Source organism: Adiantum capillus-veneris, chromosome 11 (assembly GCF_014529385.1).
Source record: "Adiantum capillus-veneris isolate H3 chromosome 11, ASM1452938v2, whole genome shotgun sequence".
Taxonomy (NCBI): domain Eukaryota; kingdom Viridiplantae; phylum Streptophyta; class Polypodiopsida; order Polypodiales; family Pteridaceae; genus Adiantum; species Adiantum capillus-veneris.
In genome coordinates, this window is record NC_140941.1 from 146,898,293 (window position 1) to 146,917,158 (window position 18,866).

The following is an 18,866-nucleotide window of genomic DNA, read 5'->3' on the forward strand; positions in this document are numbered from 1 at the left end:
TTCTTCATCATATTCTGCAAGAACCTACATTTCATCATTTCTTCTCCACACAGCCTTTTCAGTCGGGTTGACTGCATTTTCCTTTGCCAGTTTCATTGTTCTCTCTAGTTTCAGTGTTCTCTCTCACCTGGACGGTGAGTGGTCTAATGTCATTTGCATAGGACTGGCAATTAGTTACAGTTAGTCAGGAGTTCACACTGGACCTGGGTAGTGACATGTGGCAAGTGATACGGATGGTTGTTTAGTGAACACCGTGACCAGACCATCACCACCACAATTTGGAGATGGACTTAGCTGGACTGGATATCTTTTCTAGCTGTGAGTGTCTCTTTATGATTGTATATATGTGTAGTTGGTTCTAGTCTTGGTATCATCATCCACTTTGTATGGTCGAGCGTCCTGAGTCTTGAGTCTTGAGTCTAGCACGGCACATCTACACCTCCTTGCACATTGGAGCCTCGACACACCCATTGTACCCTGGAGTCCTGGGCTTGAGTCTTGAGTCTAGCACGGCACATCTGCACCCTCCTTGCACATTGGAGCCTCGACACCCCCATTGTAACCTCCTGGACTTGGAGCTGAGAGCACTGCCAGCCAGAGTGTGTATGGTCCTATGAGTTTGACGAGTTCCACTGAGTTCTGAGTCTGTTGTTGTGCTTTGAGTTGTTGTTCCATTTCTGTGTGATGTTTTCTTCCTGTTGGAGTGAGGTTTCTGCTTACTGTACTGAGGAGCACCCAGTGTAGAGAGCACGACACACTTTTCCTGCTACACGATTCACGAGATACATGTGTAGTATGAGTACAGACCCAAGAACCTGAAGCTGAGCTTCAGGTTCAGGTACTTCATGAAGAAAAGGGTGGATGCCGTGAGCAAGAAGAAGAGACTGAAAAAGAGGAAGATATAGACAATATAGGCAGAGAGAGATGTCTCAGACTACATTTGTATACCTTGTACATGTGCAGGGATTCCACAAGTGGAATTCCACCTTTTTCAGATGCTCCCTCTTCTTTATCATCAGCACCACCACCATCCCCTCCAAAGTCTATTGGTTTACCCACTATTTGTACTCCCCTAGATAGTTTTGATAGGGATGGCATTCCTCTAGCTGTTTTGATATCACAAGATGAGGGGAATTTCCCTCCTCATCTATCTGATGGAGATGTACTTGTTAGGAGATAACAAAAGGTTTAACGTCAAGAAATAGTTTTGCCTTTGACCTGATTGTACTCCTAGTCTATTGGGAATTACTCCTTTGGAATAATTGGCATTTTTTTGTGTTTTATCAAGAGAACTGTGTCTTAAGATGTTTATTTAATAGAAGATATTCTCTTGAAAACACATTTTGCTAGAATGCAGAGCATAAGTTTGAGATTGTGAAGCGATTACAAGAAAGAAAGCACATTATTGGTATGACTGGAGATGGTGTCAATGATGCGCCAGCTTTGAAGAAGGCAGACATTGGTATTGCAGTTGCAGGAGCAACAGATGCTGCCAGGAGTGCCTCTGATATTGTCCTAACAGAGCCTGGTTTGAGTGTTATCATAAGTGCAGTCCTTACAAGCCGTGCAATTTTTCAAAGGATGAAGAACTACACGGTAAGCCAACAAAAAGGAAATGCTTCTTTACCCCTTCTTTTCATGAGTGTTAAGATAAATTTACATGGTATGTTGCAGGTATATGCTGTTTCTATCACTGTACGCATAGTGGTGAGTCCTTCGCTTGAGAAAGGATCCCAGTAAATGGGTATTGCAGCCTCATGATTCCGAACATTCAAATTCTTTCGTTTGTTTCTAGGTTGGATTTCTGCTGTTGGCCTTGATTTGGAAATTCGACTTCTCCCCTTTCATGATTCTCATAATTGCCATCTTAAATGATGGTAGGCTCTTACCTTTATATGAGAGTTTGATTTGCATGTTTAAGAGAGCTAGACTTCCTTTTTTCCACAGCCTGGATTTCTATAGTCTTCTTGCATTTCAAGTTTTATATTATTATTCATATTCCTTGTAATCTCTTGAAAAGGGCAGTTAAGCTGAGAGCCTGTCAGTTCACACCATGAATCTTTTCAAAGTTGCCTGTTATGACGCTTCCACATGGGTGTGTTTATCCCTGCTTGTGGTGGACATAACCAAATGCTGCTATAATTTCCGAACTTTCCAGATTACGGCAGAGTCAGAAACTAATGATTGCTCAAATTTGTTTATTTCAAACCTTTACTGAGCTTTATGCATTTTGCTGAAATGGTTTTCCAGGAACTATCATGACAATATCCAAGGATCGTGTAAAACCCTCACAGATGCCAGATAGCTGGAAACTGAAAGAAATCTTCGCAGCTGGAATCGTCTTGGGAGTTTACCTTGCTCTCATGACAGTTCTTTTCTTCTGGGCTGCGTATAGAACTCGTTTTTTTGAAGTAAGCCTCTCAAAAATCCTCTCTGGTGACGTCAATGTATCATGTAATCTTTCTGATGCTTGAGTGTGCAAGATTCGAGAAACTGTGTGAAATTTTCATGTGAGATTTCCTTCTCTTTTGACTAAGTTTATCTTCTATCAAGCTGACACCTCTCCTACCAACTTTGTGATTGGTTTTGGAAACTCCCTTGAGACTGAAAGCCCTAGTTTAACTCTATGAACGGAAAAGGATATGTGACCTCTTTGGAAAGGTGGTTCACAATGACGACAATGGAGAATGTCCGGTTACTTGACGGTCAGCACCACGGTGGTATAAATGCTGTAATCATGTCTGCTTCATGAGTGCCAAGCCAAGGATGAGGCTTGTGGTTGTGTTAAGGCTGTATGTGAACCATGTATGGAGTTGAAATGATTAGTATTTGTGGTTTCTGGTTAGGCTTTTATTCACTCACCCAAGCGATTTTTTTTGTAGAGAACTTTCCATGTGAGATCCATACGAGAGAGTACAAGCCAATTGACGAGTGCAATCTATCTGCAAGTCAGTATCATAAGCCAGGCTTTGATTTTTGTCACACGCTCTAACGGTTGGTCGTTCAAGGAGCGACCTGGGGTTCTGCTTGGCATTGCCTTTGTAACGGCACAGCTGGTAAGGGGAAAGCGTGTAGTTTCAGATACAGTAGTTGTGTGAAGGACGACATTCTTACTTTAAATTGCTAGCAGATTGCAACATTTGTGGCCGTTTATGCGAGGTGGAGCTTTGCTAATGTCGAAGGAATCGGTTGGAAATGGGCCGGAGTCATATGGCTGTATAGTGTGATGACCTATATACCCCTTGACATACTAAAATTCTCCATTGTCTACATTTTAAAGGGGAATCCCTGGAAGTTTCTGACGGAAAAGGTGAAAGGAGCTATCTCTGCCGGAGTTATTGTTCAACTGCATTTTCTGTTGTGTGTATCCATGAAATGTGATAGCGGAAAAATAATGAGCCAAGCCCCTGCCAATGTCACCTTGGAGAGTTTTCACATACTTGAAGGCTATTATGTTCTTCATTCAAACATCTCAAATTCCAGCATTCGAACCCGCATCCTTATCCTTGATGTCTTTTGAAGTAGCTTTATGATGAATCATGATGTGTGTGAAGTCCAGAGCTAGTATTCTTTTGAGGTTATAAACTTATAGCTTGTCTTGCAGGCTGCCTTCACAAGCAAGGTAAATTATACAAAAGAAGTGTTGAGGGAACCATCCACATCTGGCAAATCAAGAAACATTATGATTGACAAAAGCCAATCGATGGGGGCTTCCAGAATGATTCAGCAGGCAAGGTGGCGGGCAGATATTGCAAGGCAAGTGAAGTGTGTCCCATTCATATGCTATTTAGCAAGTGTGGCCAGATGCCCTCAAGTGGTTTGCTTGATATGAAAAGATATGCTAGCTTTCCTCTGCTGATATCATGACATTATGTGTGCTGTAAATCCAGGTTGCAGGAACTATCATCTTAACTGGGTCAATTTGAAACTATGCAGAAGAGGTCAGGGAAAACATAGGAGCCAATGTGTGGCTATCCTACCAAGGCTATTTTTTAAGAACAAGCCCCATTAATTAATGGTGGTAAAATGCTATAGATATAAACAAGGAAGAACCTTTGTGAGTTTTGGTTAAGAAATTAATAAATTAAGAAGTCAAAGAATTGTTGAGGATACCGAAGGTGTGCACATGAAGGTAACATAACATCAAGCCGGTTGACTCACTGATGCTGCAAATTACGAATTGCGTATCTGAACTATGCATTTGGTGAGATACAACAGGGTTAATCTCAATTGAGTAACTCTATGACAGTGCATGTGAAATTGATAAGGATAAGGAAGCTGAACTTGGTAAATTTAGCATCAATGTAAACCCAAAGAATTACAATAACACTAGCTTAATAAAAGCTGAGTAGACAACAATAATAAGAGACTAGACTTTTGAACTTTCTGCACATTACAAATCAACTAAGTAATGAAGACTATACTAAGTGTGAGTCCTTGACATGTACTTGAAGACCCATTTAGAGAATCCGTGTCTTAATTACTTTGGTTTAGCAGCAATGGATTTGGACGAAGCAAATCATATGCAATATGCAGGAATTCTGGTATGCTGGAGGAGCCAGCTAACCAACAAAGCGTGGAATGCGATTCTTATATGCATGTCCAGCCGTAGAGATATTCGTTTGCTATGCATTGTTGTAAAAAAGTTCCAAGCATATGTAGAAGCTATGGAGGGTAGATGTGAGTTCCACTAAGAGAGTGTGTGTGTGTGTGTGTGTGTGGTCGCGTGAAATTCTTGCTCGTGAAAATCCTGCGCGTCTGCGAGTATTTCCTGCGCGCTGCTATGCCTGCGCCAGCAAGGGTGGGTCACTGTCTGCGCGCGAGGCTGTGTGTGTGGGCAGACTCTGAAGGCGGACTACTGTGAGACAGCGCGTGAAGCTCCTACTGCATAAATTCCCTGCGCACAGCAGCAGCAGTACGCAGCGCGCAGCGCGCCCTCCTGTCCGTCGCTGTTGACAGGTGCAGTGTTGCACATCAAGATTGTTGGTGACAGTTGCAGAAGGCTTTGCACGCCAACTGGGGTATTGTTATGCAAGACTGACAAAGCAGTTTGTATACAGGGTAGTGTCTCAATCAAGCTCCATTTCTTTTGGCAAAATTCAGGAAATGTACATTGTTGTGGGTTTTGGTTGTTGCTTTCGGTGAAGCATGCACATAGCTGTGGTTCGTATCTTATTTGCAAGGTTTTCTCAACAGTAGACTCCAAAAGCTTCTCGCCAGTAGGTTTTGTTTGCAAAAGGGGTTTTCTTTTAATTTATGTTTGACTCACTGTGCGTCTTTAAGCGTCGAAAAGCGATGGATTCCACGTCGGAGGCAGCTTCTGAGATAAAGGCATGCTTGTATGAGGACTTTGAGGAGGCTCGACAGGCATGGAATGGTCAGGCGCCTGCTCTTGAGGTGCGCATTCTGGTGCAGGATCTTATGGACCCAGTTGCGCAGTACGCTATGAATGCAATTATTTTGTCTTTCCCGGGGAAAATGCCTACTGCGCAAGATGTCGGCCAATGGGTCGATTTTCTCCTTAAGCGTCAAGCTGTCCGTGGTGTCTACGTTGGGGCGCATGGATTTTATGAAGTTTTGCTCATAGATATAGAAGCTCGAAATCTTTTGCTTGAGATGTCTCCCCTCTTTTTTAATACATAGATGACACATGTTCTCACGTGGGCACTCACTAAAGACTACCAGAGTCTTATTCGTCACAAATGCCCGGTGTGGGTGGAAATTGTTGATTTCCCTCGCACGTGGAGACATTTCCTGCCGTTGTTGGCTGCGTAGCTTGGGAAGGTTATCTGTCCTCCAAAATTGGATGCGAATACCAATAGGTTTTGTATTTTTTGGGACACGGATAAGATTACCCCTAATGGTATTATGGTTGACTCAGGTGATCCATGGGTGATCCATATGGCGTCGAGGGAGATCGCCAATAGCATCCGGAATCCTGGAAGAGACTCTTCGCCGGCCCATTCTGATGTGTGGTTCGTGCGGTACTTGAACTTCATAAAGGTCTGCAATGCTTGCTTCTTTGGGCCGCGCCGAAAGCGACACAAAGTCTTATGTGGCTCCTTTGATGCTTCAACTTCGTCTAGAGTCTTGCTTCTGTCTTCTCCAAGAACCTCTATGGCTGAAAATAAATTTGCGAATTCTTGTTTTCGATGTGGCAAATTTGGTCATATGCAATCCGAATGTCCAGAGCCGGTCTTGCAACCCCCTCCCTCTGCTGTTTCTTTGTCCACCTCTCTTCCTACTGGCAAACCCACAAGTGATGCCAAGCAAAGTGGAGTTTCTACTGCTAAAGTGGCTTCGACTGTGGATAAAGGGAAGGGCAAGGTACAACAAGTTACTGATCTTGGGACTGGGACTGCTGTTAAAGGCAAAAAAGTTGGCCCTGCCCATGTCAATACATGGGTGGTGCCGAAAAAAGCATTGAAGATTCGCACACCACTTTCTGCTCGTAATTACGTTCCTTCTGTTAATGCTAACAAGAATGCATCGTTTAAGCAACTTCCATACAATGACAATCGCACGTTGATTGATGCATGGGATAAAGCGATGCACTCTTACAAAGATGTACTCCTTGGTGAGGCTTCCACATCGCATGTGAACACTGTGGACACGTTTCCTGCCTTGACTCAGAGAATGGGTCCTCGCACGGATGCAGTGGATGGAGACGTGTCTATGGGCACCTCCACTTGATTTTGAAACTTGTTGCTTTATGTACATATGTTTCCAATGCAAAGTCATATTAAATGCATCTCATACAATGTGCGTGGGTTATGCAACGTGGACAAATGGCGACTGACCTGGCACTATGTACATACATGTAGGGCAGACATAGTTGTATTGCAAGAGCACAATCAACACGAGTCTGCCGGTCAATGTTCCTATTTTTCCGGATATTGGATTGCGTATGCTGGCTTGCAAGATTTCTCTGGTATATTGATGATGATTCGACATGAGCTTCAGCCTGTTATTTTATACAACGATCCGCTTGGTCGGTGGATGGTTGTACAGTGTTTGTTGAATGGTCGAGTTCATGAATTTGGAGGTACATATGCATATACGGCCTCTGGGCAAAGAGCTGCTTTGTGGCGAGAAATCTCGTCTCACCCATGGACATCGAATGCAATTTTGTGTGGAGATTTCAATAATACTCTTGACTTACTTGACAGCACCACAGGACATTCGCATATGTTGCTTGCAGAGAAGCATAATTGGGATCTTCTAGTTGCCTCTGCTCAAATGATTGATATATGGCATTCTTTGCATCCTGATGTCTTTGGTTTTACCTTTCAGCATGTTGCTCATTCCTCTTACAGAGCACGATTAGATCGTTGGTATTTTCTTAATGGGCAACAATATGAAGAATTTGTATGTGACATGAGGATAGATTATGCTCTGCAGTTATCGGATCATTATCCTCTTTTGCTGTTGTTGTCTTTTGGACAGTCTCTTTGTGATCGGCCTCTTCACAGGAAACGTTTGTTGCATGTTAATACTGCCTATCTTACTCATGAAGCTTTTCGTCACATGGTTGCCGATATTATTCCCCCGCTGTTGGCTCAAATGCATATTGATTTGGATGCTGCTTGGTATCGTTTTGTCATGAGAGTACAAACTGTGATTTCTGACTATGGTAGGCAGCATATGCAGCGTATTCGGGAGACTGTCGGTGATGCGAAACAGGTTAGTCAACGATTACATCAGCTGGCTGATTTTCGCCCATTGTCTAGCTCTGAGATGACGGAGTTATGTGAAGCTCAAGTGTGTATTCAGCAAAATGATAAGAAGAAGCTTGCTAAGTGGCAGACGCGTGCCCGAAAACAGGCCTTTATGGATAAAGGTTGTGCTTCGAAGAAATTTTTTAAGCAGTTGCATCATTCAAGAGTCTCGCAATCGATTAAACGTGTTATGCTTCCCTCGGGTGCTTGGACTTCTTCGAAGCGAGAATTGGCTGAGGTTATGGTTTCACATTACCGTACGGTGTTTGCTGCCCTATCTGAGCCTTCTTCGTCAGCTTGTCGAGCGCGTGAATTGTTGCTTTCTTATGTTCGTCCGATCCTGTCTTCGTAGGAAGCACAATGCCTTGAAGATCCTTTCTCTGTCGCCGAATTGCATGGTGCCTTGCTTGCATTGGGCCGGTGGAGATCTCCCGGTTGGGACGGACTTACTGTGGAATTTTTCCTTTCGTTTTGGAATGACCTTAAACGACCCTTGATCTTCATGATACATGTGGCATGGGAAAAACAGGATATGCCAATTTCATGGAAAGAGGACTTACTTAAGTTGTTGCCCAAGCAAGCGCTTTGCGAGGCAGTTCTCTCATTGGCGGCCCATAACTTTGATGCCGGTGATATACAAGATTTTGGCTAAAATGTTGGTCCATCGCATCAAGGACCATTTGTTTACATGGCTATCAGGCTCAGTATAGTTTCATTCCTCGTCGTCAAATCATGGACAATTTGGCCAATCTTATGATTGGCATGGAATATGCTAAGTATACGCAACAAGATGTGCTCGTCATGCAAGTTGATATTGAAAAGGCCTTTTGACACTGTGCATTGGGACTTCATTGTTGCCACAATGAGATGTCTAGGATTTGGTCCTAAGTTGGCAAATGTGGTTTATTTCTTGTATGATTGTAGTACGTCTTCGGGCATCCTGGACGGGGAATTGACAGAATCGTGGCCGCTTGGTTGTTCGGTTAGGCAAGGTTTCCCTATTAGTGCCTTGCAGTATGCAATTGCTTCTCATCCTCTGTTGATGTATCTTGATCACTTGACCTCTGCGCAGCGTCTTCATGGTTTGCAGCTACCTTCGGGTCATATTTTTATTGGACAGGCTTATGTTGATGACTGGCTATTTATGCCCCACAATCAGCAAAATGATGTTCAAGAGATTATGAACGCTTTGGAATTGTTTGCGCTTACGGCTGGTCTAAAAGTCAATTTCCATAAATCAAAGCTTCTGCCGCTTCGTTCTTGTGATTGGCATGCTCTGTTGTGGCCAGGAGAGATTGTTCTTCCAAATGTAATCACTAGGCATTTGGGTTATCCAATTGGATGGAATGTTACTTACACGCAGAAAGTGGATTGGGTTATGAATCGCCTGAATGTTAAATTGCATTACTGGAAGCTTTCTATCTAGCCGCTACATGTTCGCCTACGAATTGTTCAGAGTATCCTTGTGGCATATATTCAGTTCTTTTTGCCATTGTTGCATTGGCCCCGTCATTGTCTTGACTCTCTCATGTCGGCCATTTTGTCTCATTTGTGGCGAATGCGTGCTCACAAAAAAGGGTTGCGCTTGATATCGATGGCAAAACTATGTACACCAAAGCGCTTTGGTGGTTTGAATATATTGGACCTGCGTAGGCATGTCATTGCTAGGAAGGCTATGCTTTTGTCTACACTTGTGCAACAATCTCAGCCTTGGACTCTTATGTTTGCACACTTGACTCAGCATGTGGTTACATCTTCATTTGGTCACTGGCAATCATCCATGTGGAAGGCAGTATTTGGTAAGATGGATGCTCGTATTCCTGGATGACCTCTTTCTTCCACCTTGCTTTCTGCATGGAAACAGGTTACGATTTATCTTTCCTGGAATGCTCGGAGGGATGGAAACTCGCTTCGTGCGGGGAGTCTTCATTGGAGTCGGTCTTTTTCTCTTACTTTGGTTGACCGCTCGCCTCGCCAGGCGTATTTCATCTCCTGCCGTGGCATTCGAGTGGTTGAGGATGTGGTGGACGTAGATGGTTTCACTTCCGAGTTTCCATTTGCCGCTCGCTTTGGATTGGGCATGCACTATCGCCAGATTTGGAGAGAATTACAGCAAATGTTGTCAGGTTTCTTGCCGGTTTCACCTTTGGTTGATGGTGATCGCATGTTTGACTGGAAGCTTGGGGAAATGCCATTTCGAGATATTTCTGTTGGCCGGGCATATGCTCTTTTGCTGCCTCGTCCTTGGATTGCTGATCATTCCAACGTTATTTGGCACATGCATAAATCAGATATTTGGTGGCGCAAGATTATATCTGCACTATGGGAAAGTCGTTTGCCGTTGAAAGAGCGTTTGTTTCTTTGGCGGTGTTTACTTGGTGTGCTCCCAGTGGGTACCTTTCTTAGGATGCGCTGTATCCGTTCTTCATCATGTGTCAGTTGCTTATCTGCCGATGAGGATGTTTGTCACCTCTTGTGGGATTGTTGTGTCACTCGAGAATTCCTTCGTCGGGTTTCTGCATGTATGCGGCTACGTTTTCCCACGACGGTCTTCCATAAGCGGTTTTGGATTTTCGGTATCTTCTCGCCGGTGTTGCAGTGCTTTGCAGCCTTCTTCATGTGGGTTAGGTTTTGGGCATACTAGAGCCTGTGGCGGCATCGTAATGGCTATATGTTCCATCGCATTCATACGGATCCACTACCTTTCAAGATTTCCCTTCGACAGTCTTTGAGGTTTGCCTTGGAAGTTGGTGATATCACAGCAAAGATACATCAGCTTTCTTATGAATGTTTTTAGCTATTCTATACCACCGAACACTGTTGTGTTCCTTTCCTTGTACATCTTTTTGGTGGGTTTTCCTCTCTTTGAGGTTTCCCACAGATAGCTAAATCAAATTGATTTACAAAAAAAAAAAAGTGAGTTCCACTAAGATTGAATTAATTAAAACTTAAGTAGTTAATCAAGACACTGACTAATTGACAACAACAAATGACTCTAAAGCTAATTTGAATAACTCAAATGAAGGAGACAATGGCAAAGTAAGAGATGGACGCCTGTTATAGGTAAAAAGTAGGTAGGTAGAGATGCCATGGTTGTAAGGATATTTCTATCTGCATAGGGGTTGAAATGAGGAATCTTCCATTAGTTGGACAAGTGGGTAAGAAACGGTAAATGACAAAGGGTTGGACATTTCCCTCCCTTAGAACTCTTTGTGACTTGACAACGACACCATGTCTCCCATTGTGATTACAACATACTCCCCCTCAAACAAAAGGTCAGTAGCAAATATATTGACCATCTAGCAACATGGCTACCCAAGATAACAATGTGAGAAGCAACAAGGTGTCATACAACATAAAAAAACATCTACAATATGTTGTTCTTTGAATCATAAACAAAATTGGTGTCTCCTTCTACGACATGAAGCTTTCTCCTTCGAGTGCTTGGATTGGATCTTGGATGGTGGATGGGCAAGAGTGCTTGGTAAAACTATCTTTTGCAAAGTTGCTAGCTTGCCACATTCATGACACCTCTTCCCCTTGGAAGAGAAGGATTCGGTCACATGAATCATAGGTCTCAGTAACATTTTAGTGATGCAGCTATGCCAAAATAGGCATGGTTATAAAAGACGTTGCATATAAGACCAATAATTGTGCATTTTTGACATGTATGAAGCATAGTTATGTCAATAAGTAAGTGATAACTATGTATTGCATGACCACTACCTAACATAGGCTCCATTAATGGAAACCTTATCTTCATCATCGAAAGTAGAGGTGCTTGAGGTCTCCCTTGGTTGTCTTCTTCTTATTCTTGAGGATCTTCTTCTCTTCTTGCAGCAAGCCTTACAACATCCTCAATCTCTAGAAATGGACCATCCTCCTTTACGACAATGACAAGGTGGTCAAATTCCTTGTTGTCTTGAAGTGCTTTGAGAAGCACAACTATTTTGTCCTTCTTCTCTACATTGCACTCCCAAGTAGGTCAATTGTGAGCATACGGAGATTAACCTATTGACAGGGTTGGCCACATCTTCACTACAACATGAGACCCAAATAAAGACATCTTCAAATCGTTTTAGGAGACTTTATCCTTAGCACTAAAGAGCCTTTCCATCGTTTGCCAAGATTCAAATGTTGAGCCGTCATCATCTAAGTGGTGAACGAAATTGTCATCTACCACAATGAGGATGATTCCATTTACTTGCTTATTCTTTTGTTGATATGGAGCTTGTGCTTCCGTCTCATTAACTCTCATAGGCTTAAAAGAACCAAACTTGCTTTTCTTGAATATGAAAGGGGTTTTGGATATGTTCCTTTGGGTGGAATTTATGGTTGCTCTCTAAAAATTTGGAATTCCTAACAAGGCCTCAAAGATAGTGTTTCAATTGATCACCTTATATTCTACTTTAAGTATAACCTAGTAGAGATTAGTCATGACTGATAGGGTATAAAAGAGATCCCTAATGATCTAGCACAAATTAGCATAGTATAGCTTAGATGTATTAGTAACCTAGATATTTAAATAGTAGTTATAGGAGCTATGGAGGGTGAATGCTTCATTTATCATAACCTAGACATGAATTAATTAAGATTCAATTAGTTAATAAAGATACTAATAAAATGACAAGAGATAATGACATTAAATTTGATTTGAATAACTCAAATGAAGGATACAATAGGAGTATATACAACTAGTAGATATGGAGGTCTTTTATAGGAAAAATATAGCTAGGTAGAGATGCCATGACTTTAGGGATATTTTCATCCAAATAGGGGTTGGATAGGTAAATTCTCCACAAATTTGAAAAGTGGGTGAGAAAGGATATTTGATCATTTAAGATGAAAAATAGTAGGGCACTTCGTGGGGTTCATACATGGACACGTAACAAGAGCTATAGAGTATGCACACATGGAAGAAACAAGTGTTTTCTTCCCAGTCTTGTGTATTGAATCAAGTTTGTGTGTTGCTTTGTGGCCTATCATATTATTATGTTGCCAAGTTTCTAGAGACTTCCTCATCCATCACTTGTATGGCATGAGGATCTAGCGCATAGTTTATTTTTTATACATTTATATCTTTCACATTAAGACTCTATTGTTGACCAAGGGGATATCAATGATTTTATAACTCTTCTCACACGACATTCATAATTTGTACCTTCTTCTCGACCTAGAAGTTTTTTTAAACCTTGAGGAATATCTATTGTTTTTTTATAGCATGCAAATTCTTATGTCAAGCACTCTAATCCAATGTTTTGAGTTACCAAGCATTACAATAAGACAAGTCAATCAAAAAAACGTCATGGATGAATAATGTTGGTCTTTAATGATGTTAAAGGTGCATACAAGATGATCCTCGTAGTTTGCACGTCTAAAGTGCTCTTTAAAGCAATTTGTAGCCTTTCTAGCATGCTATACATCATAATGTGGTTACAACCTTTTGTGCTTTAGCTCATCATGCTTGTTGAAAGGAAAGGTCTCTCTAGCTTATGGATAAGGCACTTTCTTGCAATAGGCTACAACTTTTTGTACTTTTCTCATCATGTTTGTTGAAAAAGGAGCTTGTGCTTTTATCTACCATACTTGCATTGGGGTATTCCAAATACAATTTTTCTATGGCTTATGGACTAAGGAAATTGCTTGCAATAGGCTACATTTTTTTGTACTTTAGCTGAAAATATTTGTTGAAGTGTGTCTTTATGTACCATACTTGGGGCATTCTATAGGCAATTTCTCCCTAGCTTATGGACAAGGCAATTGCTTGCAATAGGGTTGTATTTTAATTTAATTTTTGCTTCTTTCATAAGTTGCATTGTTGATAAAATTATCATGGCTTCTTTCATAAGTTGCATTGTTGATAAAATTATCATGGCTTCTCTTTGTGTACGACTATATCCTTATTTTCCTTACGATTATAGATCAATTTATCTTTTTAGATCCTCAATCACAACACTACTAGCATTTCACTCCATGCTAGCAATATATTATGACATTAATATGGTTTGTTAACCACTTTAATGCCTTTTTAGAAATTAGCAATCACATTGAGTGTGCCTTTGTGCATACGCTCTTACCAGCAAGGATTTATGAGTCCTACACTTTTCATCATATTTTTTTTCATTGATAGTCGAATAATATATGATAGCATACTTAGATGGTTTCTTATTATGCTCACAAAAAGTGTATATCTCTTTGATACACATCTCAGATGGGTGATATACAATCACTCAATAAAATAAAGAAAATTACAAAAAATATTAAGAAATATTCTCCATAACATAGGCAGATTTCTAACTTTGGTCATACTTTGAAATTTTTGTGCTTGAAGTCATGCTTCAATTTATACATTGGTTAGGTCAAAGAGTTAAATTAATGTAATTTATTTAATATAATTTCTAGTATAAATCTAGCTCGAAGGCTTTGCTAGTAGTACTAGGGAGACATCACCTACATGCGCCAAAATAAACTTTTTGACCCCTATATACATTCATCATTTAAGAAGTATGGAAAAAATGTTAGAAATGTGAGATGATTCCAAGATACAAAAGCAATGAGAGCACTTGCACATCTCAGAGGGCTTGGAATATATTACCTTGGGAAAGATGCCTCCCTTTTTATACTAGGGCATTTCAATCTGTATAATATATATAGCAAATGCCCATGGTTGTCAACAACCCATCTCAACTAGAGGGCTTTGTTAGTTTAATATGCAATGTATTGGAGTTTAGTCAAATGAATTTATGTTTAGACGTCAACATATCCTTTTTCAAAAAACTATTTATCAATATATCCTCCTTGAAAAAAGAAGGTGAGACTCACAGATGATTACATGTGGGTAGATTCCATTTTTTAATCCCTCTTGTACATCTGATTATGTACTTCTTTGAAATATAAAAAACCCCTTCGAGTAAACTCACATGCTATATTTACATATTTTGAGGTGGACTTCCCGGGATGTTTTGACATTGTTTGAGTAACTAGGGGTACTTCTATCAGGTGATTCTTCCCACAATCTACAAGTGGTGATCTTGAGCAAGGTTTGATAGATTGATTCTTGGTCATAAAAAATTGAATGACTTTTGAATACCTAGTTCTTTTAGTTTTTGTAATCCCAATTCTTGAAACTTGCATATTTACAAGTGGCATCATCTAGATCTAGACCCATGGCTCCTAAATCAACAAGGAGAGAAATTGAATTGTCATTTGTAGATGTGTTTTCTTCATCATCTTCTATATCATCATCATGACAATCATCCTCCTCGCTAAGGTTGGCGATGAGATTGGATTCATTGATCTCTCTCTCCTCGGTCTCCTTCTCATCGAAAGTAATAGGTGGGAGAGAGTCAAAGATGGTCTCCACTTTATTAGTGGTAAAAATGATTCTTCCTTGAGGTGTTACTGGAACTACGAACCAAAGTTTTTGTTGGTGGATTGATGGGATGTAGATGTCCTATAGAACAAAATTTCAAAGTGAGTCACATTGGCATTATGGTAAAAACATATAATGATAAATTTGGTAATCACTCACCTGCTCACAATTGTGTGGCAAAACTAAGTTCTCATATCTCGTTGTGTGATGCACACTAGAGTCCACCATGTAGATTCCATTCTCATGCCATCTAGACACATTCATAAACCACTTTCACTTGAAGATGAAGATGCAAAAGGTTCTAAAATCGGCAAAGCTAACTGAAGGTTCAAAGGTGTCTTTCCATGGCTATCTTCAACAACTAATTTGTGGATATGGACAATTTTTTGGATTCTCTTCTAAAAGTAAATCAAATCATTACTAAGCAACCACAAATTTTTTTGGAAAATATCTCAATAGGTATGTGATAGTTGTACCAATACTAAAAAACTTTCTAAAAGTTTACTACGACTGAGAGAGTCCAAAACGGGGTGGCCAAAGAGGAGAGAGGGGGGTGAGAAGAAATTATCTCATAAATTTAAGATTATCACATATATTGTTGCACTCTCCACCGCTGCTATTACCATGTAAATTACTGTAATGATTAACTCAAACATTACCCCCCCACTTTGGCGCTAAAATATTCAAATTTGGATACTTCTTTCTATTTTACACATCAAAAAATCAAAGAGCATTATATTTGTCATAAATGGATTAAAAGTGAGGCATGAAACGATGGTTATTTGGATAGATTAGCTTGTGCAAGGAATTTGGCCACTCCGTCACCAATGATGGCCCGCAAGTAGGACACACATTGTGGCCTTATGTGGATAACCTTGCACAAAATAGAAGAGGCTTGCAATCTTCTCCCGAAAACTACACTCATTTCATCGGAGCAACTACATCCTTGCATTCATTACATATTCTAAAAGGCTTTACATAGTTGTGGCAGCGAGCTCTCTTGATGTGAAGAGATAATGAGCAAGGAGCACAATAAAGGAACTCTTGTTCAATTAAAGCACTCTACAATAGTGGGAACACTCTTGTACCAGGCACAACATAAAGCATTGATTGCACTTGCATCCATAACTCTTCAAAAAATTACATAGAAAAATGTGTCAAGGTGGATGTGTATGTGCATGAGAGAGAGAGGTTATAACCATTGTTATTTACCTCTAGTATTACTATGCAACACTTTGGAGTAAAAATAGTTTTTCTAAGTATTACTCTATTTTATCAAATATATATATAGCATTTGAAATTTTCATAAAAAAATTGGAGAAAAAATTATGGATATTTGATCAATAAGTTAAGCATACACATTTGATCAACATAAATTAACATGCTTGATAGAATGAGAGAGAGAGAGAGAGAGAGGAAAAAAAATTCACAGAACAAAATATATAAAGTGTTTATGAATCATCTAGATCAAAACCCATGGCTCTTAAATCAACAAAGAGAGAAATTGAATTGTCATTTGTAGATGTGTTGGCTTCATCATTTTTGAATTCGTCATCTTCTATATCATCATTATCATGACAATCATCCTCCTCGCTAAGGTTGGCAATGGGACTTGATTCATCAATCTCTCTCTCCTTGGTCTCCTTCTCATCCAAAGTAGTAGGTGGGAGAGAGTCAAAGAAGGTCTCCACTTTATTACTGGCAAAAATGGTTCTTCTTGTGGAAGTGTTACTGGAACTAGGAACCAAAATTTTGGTTGGTGGATTGATAGGATATAGATGTTTTGTAGAACAAAAGTTCAAAGTGAGTCACATTGATATTATGGTAAAAACATATAAAGTTAAATTTGGTAATCACTCAATTGCTCACAATTGTGTGGAAAAACTAAGTTGTCATATCCCTTGTGTGATGCCACGGGGGTTTCACTATGTGTAAAACTACCATATCATTTGCATTCAAGACATGTTTGTAAAACCCCTTATCTATGATTTTTTAAAGGAATATAATGTACCCTTTTGTTTTAAAATCTGTATGTTAAAAAAAAATAAAAAATAGTATTCTTTTGTATATATTTTATGTAAGTTTTAAGAACTTTAAATATCCTTCTGTTGAACTCACATGATAGGTTACGTTTTTCTTAGGTGACCTCCCCGAGTGTGATGCACACTAGATTCCACCATGTAGATTCCATTCTCGTGCCATCTAGACACATTCACAAACCCACTTTCACTTGAAGATGAAGATATGAAAGGTTCTAAAATGGACCTTTAGTATCCTTTCAATAGTCCCATAGTACCTGGCCTCATCACTATCTGTGTCAAAGTTTCCCATGATGCCACAATCCATGGTGGTTTGATGCTCATCAATGTAGCGTGTACAAAAGTGTCGACCCTTTGACCGCATAAAGTTAAAGAAAAGATACTACAGAAAAGGAAAGAGTATACAAACAATTACAACGATAAAATCAAGTAAAAACTACAATATGGTTTAGTCATATGAGTACTCTACCTTTGGCAAGCAACCTCCTACATACTCTCATTCTTTGTCGATGATGTCCTCTTCGCGTACTTTTCCTTTTCTTATTCTCTCATGGATCCACTAGGGAGTAATGAGATCTGAAAAACATGAAAGGTGTCAAGGAGCCGGGGATGCCCTTCTGCCTCTATGAGCTTGCTTCCATGATGTCCTTTCTTACAAAAGTGTTGCCTTTGCCATTGTCCACAAGTCCACCCACTTGGTTAAAATATTTTCATTAAGTTATTGACCACTTGACATAGATCCATATCCATGTTAGTTACTTTTCTCTTTCCACTTGGAAAGTGTGAAGTTATCCTTGCATCTTTCTCATTTGACCATATGCGAGGCCTAGAGGGATCAATAATAGGCAAATAATTGATATATATATATCTCTTGCACAATCCATCCTTTGGCCGGCCATGCATGCCTTTGGCTAGGCCCGTAGAACATCCACTGTGTATGTACTACTCCACATATAGCTTATTAACTAGGATATGGACTTGACTAACAAGAACCGATCAACAAAATGCATCCTCAATGGTACACACTATTTCTATAGCAAGTATTTGAGCAGCACAAATGGTATCTATTTCAATTCCTTTGGAGCTTACAAATCTACAAGATAACACACAAGAGTACACTAAGTGTATGCTATGGATTTAGAGTATATAGAAAGCTGCACTGGAAGTTTCATAGAGATATGATATATCTTACTAACTCACTGAGCTCGAAAATAGATTCTCTCACTTTCTTGTCCCCGCATGTGCACATATCTCATGGGAAAAATGAACTACAATGTCAAAAGATTAAGACAAGATATTGTTTTACTAATACTTAAAATTGGATATCTAAACTAAACAAGGGACAACATAAAAATTGAAGAATTTTTTGTAGCATCTTGTGCCAATCGTGAGACTTCAACCCATACAATTGAACACTTCCACTTTTCTTTGCCTTTGTGAAAGCTCCCTTTAGTGATCTCATGTATCATGTTGGTGTGTGAATAGAGGAAATGGAATCCTTTACTTGATCAAGCTCACCTTTTGATAGAATCCATGGGGCTTTAGAAAGCACAATGTTTCCATTAGGGTCTCGACGTGGAGTGGAAAATGCGGGGAGATGTTTCAAGGCCCTCAAATCCTCTCTCATCCCCAATGAGTCCCTTTTTCGCGGAATGTGATCGCAAAGGGTGCGAGCAACATTCTTGAGTATGTGCATGGGGTCCAAGAGATGTTGTATTTTTGCGTCCTTTAAATATG

General features: G+C 40.1%; 1 protein-coding gene across 9 annotated transcripts in view; it reads left to right on the top strand.

Annotated features, from left to right (window-relative positions):
• The window catches only part of LOC147448180 (plasma membrane ATPase-like), a 167,821-nt gene extending 163,711 nt beyond the window's left edge, over window positions 1-4,110 (top strand). For all 9 annotated transcript variants that reach the window (XM_086524040.1, XM_086524039.1, XM_086524037.1 and 6 more), the window contains 8 exons: window positions 1,358-1,596; window positions 1,675-1,707; window positions 1,796-1,877; window positions 2,251-2,411; window positions 2,883-3,056; window positions 3,131-3,310; window positions 3,605-3,756; window positions 3,891-4,110. In XM_086524040.1, the coding sequence (XP_086380166.1) occupies window positions 1,358-1,596; window positions 1,675-1,707; window positions 1,796-1,877; window positions 2,251-2,411; window positions 2,883-3,056; window positions 3,131-3,310; window positions 3,605-3,756; window positions 3,891-3,912 (1,043 nt within the window). In that variant the 3' untranslated portion in view covers window positions 3,913-4,110. The remainder of the gene's footprint in view (window positions 1-1,357; window positions 1,597-1,674; window positions 1,708-1,795; window positions 1,878-2,250; window positions 2,412-2,882; window positions 3,057-3,130; window positions 3,311-3,604; window positions 3,757-3,890) is intronic.
• Window positions 4,111-18,866: the final 14,756 nt, after the last annotated feature.